Consider the following 19750-nt stretch of genomic DNA (forward strand, 5'->3'; position numbering starts at 1 on the left):
TTGAGTTTAGAAAATTACATTTGCTCTCAAAATAATGATTAACAAATGAATAAAACTGCAGCAAAGTCTAGAAAACTTCAATCATATTGCTATTACTGTGTTCAGAGATTGCAGAGAAGAGCAGAGATCATACATATTTAAAACAAAAGAACCCACTCAAAATCAAAAACCCAGGAGTTTTAAAATGTATCCATCTACATGTTAAAAAAACCCAAAACTGGGGGATGATAATCAATAGCAGAGAGCTAACACTGAAGTCACTCTTGCTGTTATCTTTTCCATAACTTTGAGTTCCTGGCTGTAATCTTCTCTTACATAGTCTCCAGTTATTCCAGTTCTATTGTCACTACAAAAGTAATAGGACATCCCAACCTCAGGATTCATAAATGTTTTGTTTATAATCATCACTTAAATATCAGTGACCTTACTGCTCATTATGTTAGATTAAAAGATTGCATCAGATTTGCTTGCATCTTGAGAAAGAAGTGTGGAAAGCAAAGGCTTAGTAGTTACGTTTAAGTATTTTAAGTTCATAACTAAAGTTATTTTGAAGGGATCAAAATTGAATTAATATTCAAAAAAACCTCTTCCTCATCTTGGGGTCTTCTTGCAGTGTCTAAATGTCAAATAAAGGTAGAGATGCCTATCTGACACTGAATAGGATTTAATCTGCAGAGAAACTTGCATCTCAAGACCTAGAAGTTTAATAAGGAATAGGAGGAAGCCTAAATCACTATTCCTCAGAAAAGATGATGCTTAGTATAAGTCCCATAGTTTTCCCTAGTGGTTTGCACAGAATATTTGGGGTGATAAACTTAACAAAATGTAGAATTCTGTCTTTAATAGACTTCTGGCTTTAAAATGTAAATCACAACAGTATGCAACATATACCTAATCTGAATTCTGCTGCTATCATCAATTCAAGAGTCTTAATCCCTTTGCAAAAGAGTGGTTTTCTTGGTTGTTATATCAATCTTCTCTATCATAAAGGGAGAGGACACTGGGCAATGAACTCTGTGTGAAAAATAAAACCAGAGATTGAACAGTATTTCTTACAGAAGTGCCTCCAGCTTGAGTCAGAAATCAGGTCAGTGTCTTTTTGGAAGGATGTGCTACAACGGAATCATGGAGAAAACAAGTTATGGGTTTCTCTCGGTTGTTGTCTGGTCCTGATTAGAGGAAAAGGAAATACTGGGAACAGGAGTTTGGAATTATTTCAAATGCTGAAATCTTGCTGGCTATACCTTTGAGATTTTTGGAACATTCAATTTAGATATTTGGAAATCTATTTTTTTTAGTTGAAAATAATTTTCCACTTTGAAGAAGAAAAAAAATTAACTTTAGCAAACAAAAATAATGTGAGAAAAAAAAAAGAAAAAAGTATTGCTGCTTTTATCCCAGCCTGATCCTTGGAAAGTCAATTCACTGGACAAAATTGCACTGCAGCTATGATATCTAAGTCATTCAAATTGTTACTTTCACATGTCTAAAGGAGTGGATTTTATTAAGCAAAATTAATTCTACAGCAATTATCATATTTTTTTTAATATGGTAATCACAGAATCACAGAATGTCAGGGGTTGAAAGGGACCTCAAAAGCTCATCCAGTCCAACCCCTCTGCCAGAGCAGGGTCACCTATACCAGATTGCACAGGAAGACATCCAAGTGGGTTTTGAATATCTTCAAAGAGGGAGACTCCACAACCCCCCCGGCCAGCCTGTTCATGTGTTCTGGCACCCTCACAGGGAAAAAAATCCTCCTCATGTTTCCATGGAACTTCCTATGCCTCAACTTCCACCCACTGCCCCTTGTCCTGTCATTGGCCATTACCCAGCAGAACCTGGCTCCATCCTCCTGGCACTCATCCTTTACATATCTGTAAACATGAATGTCTGAAACATGTTGATATCCTCAATAAGCTGCTGGACATCTTTTTTCATTTTTCCTGGTGAAGGTGATTAAGCAATTTTGGACTTCCTAAATGTGAAAGTCTTTGTCAATGAGCATATAAAAAATGGTCTTGGATTCATTAGTTTTTTTATTTATGTTGTGTGTGTACTGCTAAATCATTAGTATGTATAAGAGTATATTTGGAAACTATGAGCAAATACACACATGAGACAGTTTGCTCTTAGAAATTTAGCTTCTAAAATTTTAGCTCTCAAATTCAGACTAGAACATTAAGCAGTGTTTCTGTGCAGACAGCATTTCTATGTGAGTATCTATTGCAGAGGTACAGGAAAGGGCAAGAGAGACTTTTTATAAGGCTGCCTAGAGATAGGACAACAGGGAATAGTTTGAAGCTGAGGGAGAGCAGGATTAGACCAGATCTTAGGAAGATGTTCTTCAGTATAAGGGGTGAGACTCTGGAATACGTTGCTCAGGGAGGTTGTGGATGAGTCCTCTTTGGGGGTGTTCAAGGCCAAGTTGAATGAGGTCTTGAGCAGCTGAGTCTGGTTGAGAGCTATCCCTGTCCACGGTGGGGAGATTGGAGTAGATGATCTCTAAGTAGGGTTGTTGCAATTAACGTTGGTGAAGGCATGGGAATAGTCACCATTCAGAAATATTTTCTGCTATATGGAGGTGAAACACCAAAATATTTATGTAAGTACAAAAAACCCAATTCAAACACAAAAGCCATGGTGAAATAAGAAACAATTTCTTCAAAAATAATAGTAGGAACCTTTGTAGCAATATCTCACTGCAATAAAACTTGTCTAGGAGCATTTGAGTAATTATAAAAATAAGCTCTAAACATACAGGAATATGTTGAATTTCATGAGAAGTGGAGGCAGCAAGTGAACAATAAGGCAATTGCAGGGCAATTTGGTATCATTACCAAAGGGAAGCAAAGTTTTGGCTTAGGTTTACTATTTTTATATTCAAATACGTTAGTATCTTGCAAACTTGCCAGTCTATAACAGTTCAGATCATTCAATGTTTCCTGTTTCTCCCATAAAGTTCACTTCTAATGCCCTCTCAGGGCCATGAAGTTTCATCTGAAATTAATTCTCTCTTTTCAGAAGAGAAAACACACCTGTCAGGTTTTCTGCAAGAACTGATAAAAACTTTGATCTCTTTGTCTTATTCAAATTCTGAATGCTTAGATCTATCAAAGGACCCAGCAGAGAAAACTCTGCTGACTTAGAGACATTAACATTCATATTGATATTGTGTCAAATCTCTCTCCTCTCAGCTTTTAAGCATTTCAAGACATTGGAGTGCTCCAAAAGGAACAAGAACAAGCTGGGGAGGAATAGCACTAGGCACCAGGACAGGTTGGGGGTTGCTCTGCTGGAAAGCAGCTCCATGGAAAAAGACCTTGGAGCGCTGGTGGACAGCAGTGTGTCCAAGAGAGCCAATGGCATCCTGGGGGGCATAAGGAAAAAGTGTGTCCAGCAGGTCCAGGGAGGTTCTTCTCCCTCCCTCCTCTGCTCTGATGAGACCACACCTAGAATACTGTGTTCAATTTTGAGCTCCCCAGTTTGAGAGACAGGGATCTGCTAGAAAGAGCCCAGAATTTAAGAAAGATGTTAAGGTGCTTGAACACGTCCAGAGAAGGGCACCAAGGCTGGTGAGAGGGCTGGAGCACAGCCCTACGAGTTGTGGATGAGGGAGCTGGGGTTGTTCATCCCAGAGAAGAGGAGGTTCAGGGGAGACCTCATTGCTCTCTACAACTACCTGAAGGGAGGTTGTGGCCAGGTGGGGGTTGGTCTCCTCTCCCAGGCAACCAGTGACAAAAAAAGAGGACAGTCTCAGGGGAAGTTTAGGCTTCACAGAAAGTTCTTCACAGAAAGAGTGATTGCCATTGGAATGGGCTGCCCAAGGAGGTGGTGGAGTCACCATCCCTGGAGATGTTTAGAAGGAGACTGAATGAGGCACTCGATGCCATGGTTTAGTTAATGAGAAGATGTAGGGTGGTAGGTTGGACTCAATGAACTCAAAGATCTCTTCCAACCTGGTTAATTCTACAATTCTGTGTTTCTCTGAAACTGTTGTATTCTAGCATCAGGTTATGTAGAACTACTAGAATCGGTAAGATAATTATCTTTTAGCATGGTCATATGCTTGTATTCATATTCATGTCTACTTATTTTGCAGTTGGGTCCCAAATGCACTGATACTCTTTAATTAATTGTCTTCTTTTGATTTTCTTTCTGCAGAGTAAATAACATGTACAGATATTAACTAGCTTGTTCAACTAAACATGCATTCTACTTTCATCACTCTTGTGGTATGATTAAAATTTTAATCAATTCCCTTATCATTTATATCTCTGTAGCAAATTTATTGGACCTAATTTTCCTCTCCTAAATATGGTAAAGACTTGAACACTTTATTTCAAAAGGACTCTGTAGCGAACTTATTGAACCCAATTTTCCTCTTATAAATATGGTAAAGATTTGAACACTTTATTTCAAAAGAGTTTTGCTTTTTCAACTGTTTCCCCTGTCTACTCCCTTATACATAACTGAACGATCACTAAACCCACTTTTTAAAGTATATTCACTAAACCCACTTTTGAAAATATATTAAAGTGGTATTTCCCTAATGATTTTTGGTTTTCTAAAGTGCAGAAATAAAAAAAAAAATATATAAAATACCTCATTCTGTGAATTTCTTGATTTTCAAATCTCCAGTTATAGAATCATAGACTCATAGAATCAACCAGGTTGGAAGAGACCTCCAAGATCATCCAGGCCAACCTAGCACCCAGCCCTAGCCAATCAACTAGACCATGGCACTAAGTGCCTCAGCCAGTCTTTTCTTAAACACCTCCAGGGATGGTGACTCCACCACCTCCCTGGGCAGCCCATTCCAATGGCAATCACTCTCTCTGGGAAGAACTTCCTCCAAACATCCAGCCTATACCTCCCTGGCACAACTTAAGACTGTGTCCTCTTGTTCTGTTGCTGGTTGTCTGGGAGAAGAGACCAACCCCCACCTGGCTACAATGTCCTTTCAGGTAGTTGTAGACAGCAATGAGGTCACCCCTGAGCCTCCTCTTCTCCAGGCTAAACTAGCCAGTAAGGGTAGCCAAAGCTTTTTTGTTTGTTGTTGTTATTTAATAATGCATTCTGACTCTTTGTATTCTTTGCCATTCATATCTAATGCAGTGTTCCCTCCAGTATAATAGTTAATTTTCACACAACTAATATAAGTTAAATCAAGCTGAAAAATTTAATTCCTCCTCTCAACTTTCATGGAAGAATTTGTTACTGATAAACTTCAGACTCATCATTTATCAAAGGGCAAAGCTGCCTGAGCACATAACTATGTAAACTGAATTGAATTAAAAAAAAAAAATAATAGTGTGAGTTTCATGAACAGTTTTAAGGTTCACTCAGAGCTCTGCCAGAACTAAGCTGCCAGAAGACTTAAGCACAGTCTGGGGAATCAGGAAACCTGTGCACATCTTCCAGCCAGAGCATAGAACTGATAATGCTGGAAGACATAAATTAGTTAGAAAAACCTCAAGTATGCTTACACACAACCACTCCAGTCGGAAATGCCACCAAAATACCATTTGATATCAGGTTAAAAAAATGTCTTTCATACTATCACAGATTTTCCTACTATTTAGGAAGGCTTCAGTAGTGGACAGTCAAAGGAGTGAAGCACCTGCTGATGTTTGAACATTTCAGTAGTGATATACATGAAAGCTTTTCCTGGACATAGGAAAAACAAACAAACAAGCAAACAAAAACCTCACTGAAAGGCTTGTCAGGCATTGGAACTGGCGTTCCAGGGAGCCGGCTGAATTGCCATCCCTGGGTGTATTTAAAAGCCATCTGGATGTGGCGCTTGAGGATATGATGTAGTGGTGGACTTGCTAGAGTAGGATTAATGGTTGGATTTGATCTTGAAGGCCTTCTACAACTGAAATGATTCTATGTTTCTATGATTCCACCTTTCCAAACTCAGTGCATATGTCATCATCACCGTGCTTTGTGTCTCCTACTCACACTCACTATGATTCCACCCATTTCAAATTCTCATACTGCATTTAAATTTCACAGGCAAATTTTTACCTAATCTGAGTTTCTGGACCTTAGGTTTCATAATTAACTTGCTCTACAGAACTTTGTCAAAACTGTCTTCTGAAATTTTCCATTGGACAAAAATTGCAGTGCTGTTCAGCAAGATGCCTGCAGTCTTCAAGGTGTCAGCATTTTCAGCACCAATTAATAGATATTTGATTGCTGAATGAAAGTTAAAATTTTCTCTCACTGGCAGCCCTGGCAGAAATAATCTGTTGTTTTGGCAAGTTTGTTACCTAAAGAATGATCTGGGTTTTTTGAAGTAATTAATCAGCAGAGATAGCTGCCTAGGAGGTAGCTGTATAGGAGATTCCAGGAAAGTTGCTTGCATAGACTGATATGGATAAAACAGAAACATTACTTATCTTCACCTTCATGAGCCTAATGAGATGCTTATATCTGTTTTTCAGATTGGCTGGTCCTTTTTTGCCCCTGACAGAATATGCTCTTATCCCTACATCCTAAGTAGACGAGGAAGAGAGTTCAAGCAAGGCAAATGAATGATAATGTACCTTTATAAAAATAATAATTGTTTGTCTTTTGACACATCAGAGAGAGAACAAAGAAGGTAAGTGTGTGGAACACACAAGAGGATGGAGCCAGGCTCTACTGGGTGACACCCAATGACAAGACAGAGGGCAATGGGTGGAAGCTGAGGCATAGGAGGTTTCATGTAAACATGAGAAGATATTTTTTTTCCCTGTGAGGGTGACAGAGTACTGGAACAGGCTGCCCAGGGGTGTTGTGGAGTCTCCTTCTCTGAAGATATTCAAAATCTGCCTGGATGCATTCTTGTGTGACCTGCTCTAAGTGATCCTGCTCTGGCAGGGGAGTTGAAATGGATGAGCTTTTGAGGTCTCTTCTAGCCCTGACATTCTGTGATTCTATGATTCTGAAAACGCTGCAATGTGGATGATGAATGCAGAAATGAAAGGAAGAACACAGAACATTCTTCATGATGAGGTAGTATCAGCAGTTGTGGGAAGACAGCTGGCATAGGTTAGTAACGTAGAAGGAGCATGGAGTTTAAACATGAATGTATTATGTGCTAAACAACATTCATTTATACCTTCTTGCAGAAAGAGAGAACTGAGAGTATGCCTTTTGATTTACAACATCTGAGGGTGTTTGAACAGCTGGTTTTTATTCTTGTTGGTAGGTTCCAAAAAGACTAAAGTAGGGATTAAATCTGCCAGAAAAGAGATGATGTTTAATGAAACTGGATTGATGGGAAAAGAGTTTAAACATTTTAACAGATGAAACATTTCAACGAACAAATAATGATGGCTTTGATGAGTTTTAAACACAAGGCTGCGTTCATCATAAATTATAAGATACAAAAAAAGGAATTCTACAGTCAAAAGACAAGCCTGTTTGTATCATTAATGAATGATGAGCAACAGAAGAACAAAACCCAAATCTCAATATGAAGAACAATGACAACTTTGATAAGTTCATTACAGAGGCATCCCCATGCTGCATAAAATATGTAGGATTCAAAAGACAAAGAATTGTATTTTAAATCCTAGGAAGAAAGCCTTTATGTGATTAAAATTTAGCGTCTGGCTGTAATAATTTTTAAATTAAAGAGTGTAACTACTTAAAACTGGGAAACATGTAGATTACAGGCTTAATTAAAACAAATCAGAGTGAAAGGGAATTCAGCATTCATTTTTCTTGGAGTGCACTTTTCGACACTTCATGAATAATGTATTATTGCCGTGAATGGGGTCACATATTAGAGATAGTATATGTGTACTTCTGTATACATAGTATATTACACAATCATAGAATAGCAGAAACACAGAATGTTAGAGGTGGAAAGAGACCTCCAGACATCATCAAGTCCAACTCCCCTGCCAAGGCAGTATCACCCAGAATAGCTCGCTCAGGAACACATCCAGGCAGGTTATGGAAGTCTCCAGAGAGACTCTGCTAGTTTGAAGCAGGCTAGAATGTTTTGGTGAGAAGAACTAGATTAGAGGCTGTGGAAGGAAAACAGTGGTGATGTCTACTTCCCTCATAGGCTTGCTGAGATGTATCAAAACATAAGTCAAAACATAGATAACACACTCAGCACCACTCTCCCTGGGGCTGCTGGCTGAGCTGCATCTTACTCTCTAACCTCACCCTTCATTTTGGACTAATCCACTTTGTTTCCTAACCCTCTGGCCGAACCTCCATTCTTCCTTGGGACTGGTAAGGTTGAGAGGAGCAGGGGGAAGGTGCAGGGGTGGTTGAGAGCCCCTCCTGGGGACTCAGGTTTCTGGGAGGGGAGTTGTGTTTCTGTATTACCTTTTACCTCGTATATTTCTGTCTATAGCTGTATGTACTGTAAATATCTGCTTGCATATTGTGCTAGCTGTAAATAGAAGCTTCATTCATATTTCCAGAGCTGGCTGAGTCTAGTCAGGGTGATTTCTAAAGTGTGGGGGGGCAGGGAACACCCAAACCATCACATCAGACTCAGCATTGGACTGTCTGCATCAGGCCCCTGTTTCTCTCTCAATCTGCTGAGCCCAAAACTGGACACAGTTTTCCAGGCAGTCTCACTAGGGCAGAGTAGAGAGGGAGAAGAACTTTCCTAGACCTGCTGGACACATTTTTCCTGATGTCCCCCGAAATGCCATTGGCTCTCTTGGCCACAAGAACAAATTGCTGTCCCAAGCAGAACTTGCTGCTCACCAACACTCCAAGGTCTTTCTCCACAGAATGTCTATCCAGCAAGGCAACCTCCAACCTGTACTGGTGCCTGTTGTTATTCCTTCTCAGATGCAGGACCCTGCACTTGTCTATATTGAACTTCATGTGGTTAGCCTTTGTCCAGCACTCCAGCCTGTACAGATCACGTTGGATGGCTGCACAGCCAGACAGAATGTCAGCCATCCCTCCAGTTATTTATTCCATGCCAACTCAAGGTGGGATTCCTCTGACATTTTGCTCCCCAATACACACTTCAACATAAATAAGTATTGCAGACAACCACGAAAAAAAGCCAAACCAAAACCAACCAACCAACCAAAACCTTTACATTTGTTAAAAAGTCTCTTTCCACAATATTTTTCTATTCCTTTTAATCAAATATTAACATGCAAATCATTTTAGAAGGGACAGTGTGTACTCTGAGAGCAGTCTGTGTTGTGTCTGAACAACTCAACAAAAGGACAAAGTATTCAACATTACTTTGTTGGAAGGAGACATAGACAGATCTGCTAAAGAGATAAAGTTGAAATCTGTTCCTAATCTGGAAATGATAGAGTGACAGCATGGAATAATGTTAAATTAATAGGCATGAACACTGTAATTTAGAGAAGCTGGTCTAATTTACACAATGTCTGTTTAATCTGCCAGGAGAAAGTGAGGGTGACAGACATGCACACTCTGCAGACTCACCTTTTCAGTCATCCCTGCATTATGTCATTCTTGCCTGTACTCCTGCAGCAGACCACCTGCTGAAACAGAGATTTCTCTCAGGCCTGATGCTTTCCAGTGCAGTATCATTGGGCTAATTGCATCACAAGAGGTCCTTTTCCAACTGCAAAAGGGTAAAACTGTGTATTGTTTTTTCTGCTAGAAAACATGACTAAATTAACATGGCAACAAACAAAGGACTGTTACATTCCTATGAAACTGAAGAATGAAGTCACAAACAGTAGAGATGGTGTACAGCAGAACAGACCTGTGCACTTCCACGTTTGCTAGGTCTAAGGTGGAGATCCCAGACTCCCTTTGCAGCCAAAAGATAAAAGTCATGGTAGTTCCTGTCACTTTGAAATCTGATTTCTCTCCAGACACCATACCCCTTGCAGCATGCTGGTTTCTGTCACAGGTAACACCTATGAAAATTTTTGCTTACCTGCTTCACCTGGGAGAAAACAGAGCTATAGTGAGACAGGATCCATAAAACAATGTAATGCTACATTGTGGGGGAAAAAAAATCAAGTTTTATTTTTATAAAAATGTGAAATACTGGAAAATGTAAAAATTGTCTAGATGTGTAAGTTATAGTCTCAAGTAAGACAGGCTCCTATGAGTTGCAGACCCCTGGAGAATTGTTCTAGTTTTCCTGACAGAGGTGGTTTTAGATTGTTTTTGATGATGGCTTTTATCTTTCAAACCTAAGATTAATGAGCTGCTACATTATTTATTTTCATTAAAACACATACTGTGTGCAGAATTTTTATTCATCCATACTGCCTGAGAAAACTAGAGTAAGAAGTTACTCTGGGATTGGGATTTTGGAAATTCCTAGAAGTAAAGGAAGGAATGAGTTGTTCCTTGGGTTTTGTTAACTCAAGAAAGCTGCTTTAACAAGTTTGTGTGCCTTCTAGTCCCATGAGCTGGACAACAGCTACATGCCTACAGTGCTTAATTCTGAAGATGGTTTCTGTCATGCCAATTAAGCCTCTAAACTATACATTTATAGATAACAGCCACTGAAGTTGGTATAAATGCTGAAGTTCTTAAAAGGACATGGGAAATGCTCAGGATCACAGAATCACAGAATCATAGAATTGTCAGGGCTGGAAGGGACCCCAGGGATCATCCAGTTCCAACTCGCCTGCCGTGGGCAGGGACACCTCACAGTAGATCAAGTTGCTGGCCAGCCTAGCCTTATAAACCTCCATGGATGAGGCTTCCACCACCTCCCTGAGCAAGCTGTTCCAGTGTCTCACCACCCTCATGGTGAAGAACTTCTTCCTAACATCCAATCTGAATCTATCCACTTCTAGTTTTGCTCCAATCTCTCTAGCCCTATCATTACAAAACGTCCCCAAAACTCCCTCACCAACTTCTTTGTAGCCCCCTTCAGATATTGGAAGGCCACAATAAAGTCTCCTTGGAACCCTCTCTTCTCCAGACTGAATAGTGCCCAAGCACTCTTGGCATTATCCCTTAACTTCATATCAAGATTCTCAGCCCCAAAAGCTTCTGTCTCTGTGGTAGCCTGTGTAATGAGGAAATACCATGAATCTTTGAGGATTAGTGGGGAGAATCCAGAGACTGCTTGAAGATCAGCTTTGCTGAGAAAGGATGTATCTCAGGTAATAAAGAGCTCTAGGACAATAACGGTCTAGAGTGTTACCTGGTTTTGTCATCAGCAGAACTCCTGCATCTCTTGTAAAGTTTTGCTTAGTAGCAGCAGCAAAGACTAAGGAAACAAATAACCACAGTCAAACATTGGAAAACATTTTGTGAAGAGGTCCTGAAGGCTCTTTTCAAGAGAGTTCTGCCTGAATGCTTTTGAGAAAAGTTTTGACAGATACTTTTAGGGATTAAATACAGATTTAAGAGAGAAGTAGCAGCACACAAATTTGTGAAGCTTCTCCTAAACCTATTGTTGATGATTTCATGGAAGTGATATTACATGAAATGGTAATGCAGACATTCATGTGGGCTGCCCAGGGAGGTGGTGGAGTCACCATCCCTGGAGGTGTTCAAGAGAAGCCTGGATGAGGCACTTAGTGCCATGGTCTAGTTGACTGGATAGGGCTGGGTGCCAGGTTGTCCTGGATGATCTTGGAGGTCTCTTCCAACCTGGTTGATTCTATGATTCTGTAGCATTTCTCTCTTTTAGTATTTGTTAATGTTTCTTCCTTTTTTTTTTTTTTTTTTTTGAATCTCTGATTGCATGTGTAATTTTGTGAAATTTTGATGATGACATCTCAGGGATAATTTTTTTTCATCTAAGTATATAAAAGAGTGAAGGATTAATATAGTTTTGTATCTGCCTAGAGAAAAGAAAAAAGGATATTTCTTTTCTATATTAGATAAATACTTTTGTTTTCTTCATAAGCAAAGACAGAGAAGAGGAGGCTCAGGGGTGACCTTATTGCTGTCTACAACTACCGGAGGGGTGGTTGTGGCCAGGAGGAGGTTGCTCTCTTCTCTCAGGTGGCCAGCACCAGAACAAGAGGACACAGCCTCAGGCTGCACCAGGGGAGATTTAGGCTCGAGGTGAGGAGAAAGTTCTTCACTGAGAGAGTCATTGGACACTGGAATGGGCTGCCCAGGGAGGTGGTGGAGTCGCTGTCCCTGGAGCTGTTCAAGGCAAGGTTGGACGTGGCACTTGGTGCCATGGTCTAGCCTTGAGCTCTGTGGTAAAGGGTTGGACTTGATGATCTATGAGGTCTCTTCCAACCCTGATGATACTGTGACACTGTGTAACAGTTAGACAGACAAGCAAGGTTTAAAGGAAAAATAAAAGGCTTACGCAAATCTAATTGAAACTTTTAATTAGTCTTATGCTATTTTTAGACTGTCTGAAGGCTTCATAACTGAGCTTTGTACAGTGGTACAAACAAACAGCAGACTGGTATGAACCTGAAATTCATGATGTTTACTAATGAATTCAGCCTGGAAATCTCTTCATTGAATACTGTGGTTTGATTGCCATCATATTCTGATTGGACCCTTGATATGCACTTTAACGAGCACACAGGATTTGGAATGCAAAGAAGGCTGTTATCAGGGGCATTTCACTGGAGCTGACAAGATTAACACTAAAACAAACAACAGAAACATTTAATGTTCTGTTTTATAAAAAATATTTAAAAAAGAAGTGCAAGAAAGAGTCATCTTAACTTATCAGGAGCTTATAGTGTCTTACTCCAATATATTAATTTTAAATTAAAAGAAATGCCTTTTAATCTCCTTCTTGAGAAATGTACTAATTAATATCACTGGGTTTAGAGTGGGCACCCAAATAGCTATCTTGTTTTTTTCATTCACATTGACCTTGCCATACTTATTTATTATGACAAAGAAGAAATATGACAAGAAGAAAAGCAAAACTGTTAAATACTTTTTTTTTTTTCCTCTGGGAATACATGAACTGCTAATTCCAGTTTCTGAAGTTCATCAATTTCATCAATTTTCTATTAAATTCACTATTTTTATTTATTTTGTAATATTTTATTCAACTATTTGGTTTTATTTTCTATTTATTTTATGAAGGGATTAAAAAACATATTCTAATGTTTAGCAATAATTATACTTATTGGCAATGAATTTTAAAACAGACAATTTGGCTCCTTTCTTCTAAATTCATTTACTATCAAACTGAAGCATGGAATCAATTACTTGTCCTGTTGCCTGTTCTTCACCCCATCATTGGCTAGGGTAGGTAGCTAGGAGGGAAGGAATAAAGTAAACTGCTGAAATGATTGAAGCTTTACTACACTGAGAGACATTTCAAAAAACCCACAAACAGACAGATAGCAGAAGTGGGAGATCTTTTTAACAAGGCTGTAGGAAGCTGGCATGGGCTGGAATTAAGTGGAGTTTAGATTTATTTTCATTTTCTTATTTGAAGCCACATCCCTAGAGGTGATTAAGGCCAGGCTGGATGAGGCTCTGGCCAGCCTGATCTAGGGTAGGGTATCACACAGTATCACAGTATCACCAAGGTTGGAAGAGACCTCACAGATCATCAAGTCCAACCCTTTACCACACAGCTCAAGGCTAGACCATGGCACCAAGTGCCACGTCCAACCTTGCCTTGAACAGCCCCAGGGACGACGACTCCACCACCTCCCCAGGCAGCCCATTCCAGTGTCCAATGACTCTCTCAGTGAAGAACTTTCTCCTCACCTCCAGCCTAAATCTCCCCTGGCACAGCCTGAGGCTGTGTCCTCTCGTTCTGGCGCTGGCCACCTGAGAGAAGAGAGCAACCTCCTCCTGGCCACAACCACCCCTCAGGTAGTTGTAGACAGCAATAAGGTCACCTCTGAGCCTCCTCTTCTCCAGGCTAACCAATCCCAGCTCCCTCAGCCTCTCCTGATAGGGCTGTGCTCAAGGCCTCTCCCCAGCCTCGTCGCCCTTCTCTGGACATGCTCAAGCATCTCAATGTCCCTCCTAAACTGAAGGGCCCAGAACTGAACACAGCACTCAAGGCGTGGTCTAACCAGTGCAGAGTACAGGGGCAGAATGACCTCCCTGCTCCTGCTGACCACACCATTCCTGATGCAGGCCAGGATGCCACTGGCTCTCTTGGCCACCTGGGCACACTGCTGGCTCATGTTCAGGGTGTCCCTGCCCATGGCAGGGGGTTGGAACTAGACGATCCTTGTGCTCCCAACCCTGCCTGATTCTATCATTCTATTATTCTGGAGAGAAAATGTCTGGTGACAAGGTACTGTAGTTCACCAGTCAATGACTTTTTTTTTTTTCCTTTCCAGCATGGTTCAGTTGCAGATCTTCTCAGAAATGATAAAAACAAATCAACACCAGTTGTAAGAGGTTGAAGGTCCATTTATGTTGTTATGTCAGGGCTGGTGACCTTGCTTTCACCTCATTCTGCATCAGAAAGCTTACATGAAGCAGAAGTCAGTTCTTTAGAATGGCAGCACTCAAATGCAACAACAGATTGCAAAGGGAGAGTCTGAGGCATCTCAGACTTTCTTTTATAAACAAATAGTAATCAATATACTATCAGTTTCTGTTATTAAGACAATAACAACAAACACAACCAAGAAATACACTTTAATTCCTAGTGCAACTGCTATCCTGATAAAACAAAGCATTTTTCTCAAATTTAAGGTGTCAGAGTTCACCAGGACTGAGAATTGAGCAAAAAGACCCATTAAATCTTTATTTTCCTTCTACATTGTAAACTAAATGTGCCCATGAGGTGCCCAAGAAGAACTGATTTGATTAGTGCAGAAAGAAAACTGCCTCCTCATGTAAGGACTAGCATTGAGGAGATAAATGTAATTTTATTTATTTTTTTAACCTCAGAAGTGATGTGTATTGATCAACATTATGTAAGACAGGTCTGAATAGCAGGCTGTGTCAGAATCATTAGCAAAGGAAAGGGTAAAGATATCATCTAGAGAGCATCATAGCTTTTATAAGAAGAAAAGAAGATAGCAATGTGAGAGTTTGAAATACCTTGGTCAGGCAGAAGGCTGTTTTCAGACATAGAAAGCATTTAATCAGAACTCAACGGTGAAAAGAACAATTCTCAGAGGCCCAGGTGACTTAGGCACTAGTATTCCACTGGCTTGCAAGGGAAGTTAACTACTCAAATACTAACAACAGAATTCATTTCCCTGAGTTCATGCACTTGAAATGTGAGCTCCTAGTGTAAAAAAAGCCCTCTAGGTCTCTTTCACAGTCAAATGAGACAAATACCCCCAGAAAATGTTTTTTTTTTTCACCATTCAAACTAATAAATACTGGAATAAACTCCTCTACTGGTTTGATTCAAACTTCCCAGAGACTCAAAATAGCTAACAGAATAATACAATAATAGGATGCCTTCCCCTCTCTGGAAAGAAAAGAATTAGATGTAGATAGGAAAAGGGATTAAATCACCTGAATAAATAGCCTGCCTTTGATTTGGAAGTTAAAAAAAAACCTTTAACAATAAATAAAAGGTATTTAAGGTAGGGAAGTTACAAAGAGGCATAAAGAAGGGAAAGAAGACACAAATATATATATAACCAGATTGATGCCAATGGATGAGGGTAGACTCAGGAAATGGTTGTCCACCATGTGGTAGGATGGCCACATGGCAAAGCAGGAGCAGCAGGAACAAGGGTAGTGCTATCATACAGGCATGGAGGGCAAGGAAAAGGCAAGAAACAAGATGTTTCTGTGTTTTTATAGAGGGCTAGACAGGAAGTGGGAGTGGGCTAATCACTACACCTGGGGTCAGGCTCAGACCACCCCTAGGAGGATTAATTGTTTACAACTCCTAAGGGATGTGGTGGATTCCCCTACCTTAGACAGCTTGACAGCGTGCTAGACCATCTCATTTAAATCATTCTCTTACCTTGAAAGGTTGTCCTGGATGATCCTTGGGGTCCTGTCCAATCTGGTATTCTATGAACTCTATGGAAACAGAAGATTCCGCAGAAAGGCTTAGCCACTCCTTTTATCTTGGGATTAATTGCCCTGTATAGACTGCCATTTCTAGCAGCCGCTGAAAAGAGTGCAAAGTTTCAAGGCATAGCTACTTTTTAGCTAGCTAAAGCTAGTTGAAGTCCATTCTCCTGCAGAAGATTTTTGGAGGCATTAACACACTGTGTCAATTGGTTTTTAGTTTTGGGATTGAAAAGGATCTTGAGGCAGATCCACCAGAAATAAGCACAAAGGGGCTTCCATTGTAGAGCATCACAAACACTTTGTTTGTCTGCTTTTTCCTTGCACAAAGAATTATTTTCAAGTTCAGCCCTACCCCAGCAATCTTTCCTTCACTTTCTTTGTTGAAGTGGTTTGGCAGAACCCCCTTTAAGTCCTAGAGGAAAAAAAAAAGGCAAACCCAAAACTGTTGCTTGCTTCTGAAAGAAAAAGTATTTTAAAGATTTTTTTCTGAATTACTGATAGACCTGTTTTAAATTTAACACTGTCTGACACATGATGAGATAATAACTGCTTTTAAAAGCATCTCCAGAATGTTGGTTCTTTATCCCTGGGATAAACATGGCTTTGGTATAACTTCACTGTTTCAGGCATGAGCTATAAAAGCATATCTTCTTGTTCTCACTTGATTTTGCTATTCCTGAGAGCTACTGCCATCCAACAGGCAGAAAAAGGAAAATTCCTGAGGAGAAGAGGCTCCATTAAAACATGTGTTTAATTTGATTTGGAATATGGATCAAGACATTTGGTCCTAAATGCTTCACTTCTCACTACAAAAACATTGCCACCAAACTAAAATATGATGAAAAATAGGAAATTGCAATCATTTAGTTGGACTGCAAGACTATGTAGCACCAGGATGGTGATGAGCAAAGCACCCTCCTTGTGGTCATGTCTTATGATGACCACTTAAAATTCTCTACATAGTGATTCTAAAGCAGTTTTGAGAAAGTCACCCATGATTATCACAAAATGTCCTCTAAAGGTCATCTAGTCCAACTCCCCTGCCAGAGCAGGACCTTCTATATCAGATCACATAGGAACACATCCAGGTGGGTTTTGAATATCTTCAGAGAGGGAGACTCCACAATCCCACTGGGCAGCCTGTTTCAGTGTTCTGTCATCCTCACAGTGAAGAAAACTACTCCTCATGTTTAAGTGAAATCTCCTATCCTTCAGCTTCTACCCATTGCCCCTTGTCTTGTCATGGGGCATCACCAGGAAGACCCTGGCTTCATCCTCCTGATGCTCACCCTTTACATCTTTATGAACATTCATGAGGTCTCCCCTCAGGCTTCTCCTCTCCAAGCTAAAGAACCTCAGTTCCCTCAGACTCTTCTCTCAATAAAGATGTTCCATTTCCTTAATCATGTGCCAGACTTTGTCACCAAGGCACCCACCTCATTCAGCAGAGGGCCTACTTTGCCTCTAACATTAGCGTCTCCTGCAAGGTATTCAAAGAAGCCCTTTTTGTTATCCTTGGCCTTCCTTGAAAGGTTGAGTTCCAACAAGGCCTTAGCCTTCTTAGTTACCTCCCTATATCCTCTGATAACAGTCCTACACTGTTATCCCAGATGGCCACCCCCTCCTTCCACGATCTGTAGTCTTCTTCCATTTATGTTTGTTTAGGAGTTCCTTAATTAACTATGCAGGTATTCTGGCTCCCTTTCTTGATTTCCTACTTGCTGGGATGAGCTGATCTTGTGCTTGGAAAAAGAGGTCCTTATATATTAACCAAATATGATGGGTCCCTCTGCCTTCTAGTATGCTGTCCCATGAGATTTCACCCAACAACTGTTTGAAAAGGCCAAAGTTTGCCCTCCTGAAATCCAGGGTTGTAATTCTGGTTGATACCTGTTCCTACCAGACAACATCTTGAACATCACCATCTCATGATCACTAAGGCCAAGGCTGCCCTCAACCTTCACTGCTTCAACCAGACCCTTCTTGTTGGTTAGGATAAGATCCAGCAGTGCTCATCTCCTACTTGTCTCCTCCACCATTCGCATCAAGAAGCTATCACCAACGTATTGGAGGATTATTTTGTGTCATTTGTCTGTAACATTTCAGTTAAATTTAGCTTTAGGAATTTCAGCTCATTGTTTAAGGACAGTGTTTTTATTATTTATTCTTTTTTTTTCCTCCCTGCAAAATTATCCTCTAGCTTTGCTATTTGGAGTTGTTTGCTTCTTTATTACATAGTTACTGAGTAGACTTTCATGAGCAGTTATGATGTGCCAGTCAAAACCTTTGGCACTATTCACAGGTTCTTTTATAAACTCATGATACAGAATTAGAGAATCACAATGTTGAGGATTGGGAGAGACCTCAAAATACCATCCAGTCCAACCTACCTGCCACAGCAGGACCACCTAGAGAAGATCACATAGGAATGCATCTAGGCAGGTTTTGAATATTTCCAGGGAAGGAGACTCCACATCCTCTCTGGACAGCCTGCTCCAGGGCTCTGTCATCCTTACAGGAAAAAATCACTTATCTTCACATGGAAACTCCTCTGCTCCAGCTTGCACCCATTGCCCCTTATCATTGGGCATTACTCTCACGTATTTCTAAACATGAATGAGGTCACCTCTCAGGATCCTCCAAGCTCAAGAGCCCCAGCTGCCTCAGCCTCTCTTTGTAAGAGAGATGTTCCACTCCCTTAATTATTTTCATGGCTCTGCACTAGGTTCTCTCAAGCAGTGTTCTGAGGCCCTTCTTAAACTGGTGGGCCCATAACTGGACACAATATTCCAGATGCAGCCTCACCAGGGCAGAGTAGAGGAGAAGGAGACCCTCTCTCCACCTGCTAATCCTATTCCTTCTAGAACACCCTAGGATGCCATTGACCCTCTTGGCCACAAGGGCACATTTCTGTCCCATGGAGAACTTGCTGAAAGACCTCACACTTTGTATAGATATATTTATAAATTGTATTATTATTTTTCTTTTTTATTTCATATTTTTCCTCTTTATTTCCTCATTTTTACCTCTTAGATAGATGTGCCTTCCTTTTCTTCAGCCAATGTAGTGAGCTACTGAAGAGGTCCTGTTACTACTCCAAGCAGAGATGACAAAGTGTTGGTCATGCAAAGGCTAGTTTCAAAGCAAACACTACAGATCAATTTTAATTTCTATTGTTCTCTTTTTATCTCCCTTCTCCCCCATCTCTCTGCTTTCCTCTCCATCTTCTGTTTCCCCCCATTTTCCTTCCTTCCCCTCCATCACCTTCCTTTCCCCTATCTTCCTCTTTCATCAATACCTCCACCATTTTCCTCTCAATCTCCTTCCTCTCAGCAGCACCTCCCATTTTCCACCATACCTGCCCCCTCTCCCACCCCACACAGCATTTATCCCTTTTCCCCCAAACTCAGAGCACCTGAGTCCTGTTGGAGTCTCCTCCCACCCCAGGTGTGACCACTTTACCCTCCCTGCCTACTCCCCTATTTAAGTCACTCCAGGGAAAGCAGAAGCCTCAAGCTTGCCCAATTGGGCAGAGGGATCCTTCTCTCATCACTCTGGTGAGTCCCCACAGGGGTGTGCACTGGGTGTATGGGAGTGGGACAAAAAGGCCGGGGGGCCTCTGGTGGCCCCCCGGTTCCGTAGGACTAGGTTTCATGATCAATTGCTCTAATGTCACCTATGGGTGCTGGCTGAGCTCCTCTGTTTGGCTGCTTCTTTCTGCTGACTTGTAACACTGTAAAAATGCCAGGAAGAACCGTTTTGAGAAGCCCTGGATTACTATGGAGGAAATGTCTGCGAATTGCTAGCAAGGAAAATGGAATAAGCCTCCAATGTCATTGGCACTCTCTTATGCCAGAGTGGCTGGAGTGGGTTGAGG

The 19750-nt window shown here is 40.8% G+C and overlaps 1 protein-coding gene and 2 long non-coding RNA genes across 4 annotated transcripts in view; 1 reads left to right on the plus strand and 2 right to left on the minus strand.

The window, feature by feature from the left end:
- The window catches only part of LOC135177744 (cell division control protein 42 homolog), a 39274-nt gene that overhangs the window by 16850 nt on the left and 2674 nt on the right, over positions 1-19750 (plus strand). The window contains 2 exon segments of the mRNA XM_064148171.1: positions 6453-6610; positions 18907-19430. Coding sequence (XP_064004241.1) covers positions 6453-6507 — 55 coding nt within the window. The 3' untranslated portion in view covers positions 6508-6610; positions 18907-19430.
- LOC135180792 (uncharacterized) lies at positions 12212-13164 on the minus strand. The gene is made up of 2 exons (XR_010304561.1): positions 13126-13164; positions 12212-12545 (listed from the first exon to the last, which is right to left on the minus strand). It is a non-coding gene; the product is annotated as an uncharacterized LOC135180792 (long non-coding RNA).
- On the minus strand, positions 15818-19224 carry LOC135177748 (uncharacterized). Of its 2 annotated transcripts, none has more exons than XR_010303144.1 (4): positions 19172-19224; positions 18900-18964; positions 18264-18384; positions 15818-15879 (listed from the first exon to the last, which is right to left on the minus strand). It is a non-coding gene; the product is annotated as an uncharacterized LOC135177748 (long non-coding RNA). The 2 variants fall into 2 exon arrangements; XR_010303146.1 differs by having other exon boundaries at positions 18900-19005; positions 19172-19221.

Source organism: Pogoniulus pusillus, chromosome 1 (assembly GCF_015220805.1).
Source record: "Pogoniulus pusillus isolate bPogPus1 chromosome 1, bPogPus1.pri, whole genome shotgun sequence".
NCBI classification, from domain to species: domain Eukaryota; kingdom Metazoa; phylum Chordata; class Aves; order Piciformes; family Lybiidae; genus Pogoniulus; species Pogoniulus pusillus.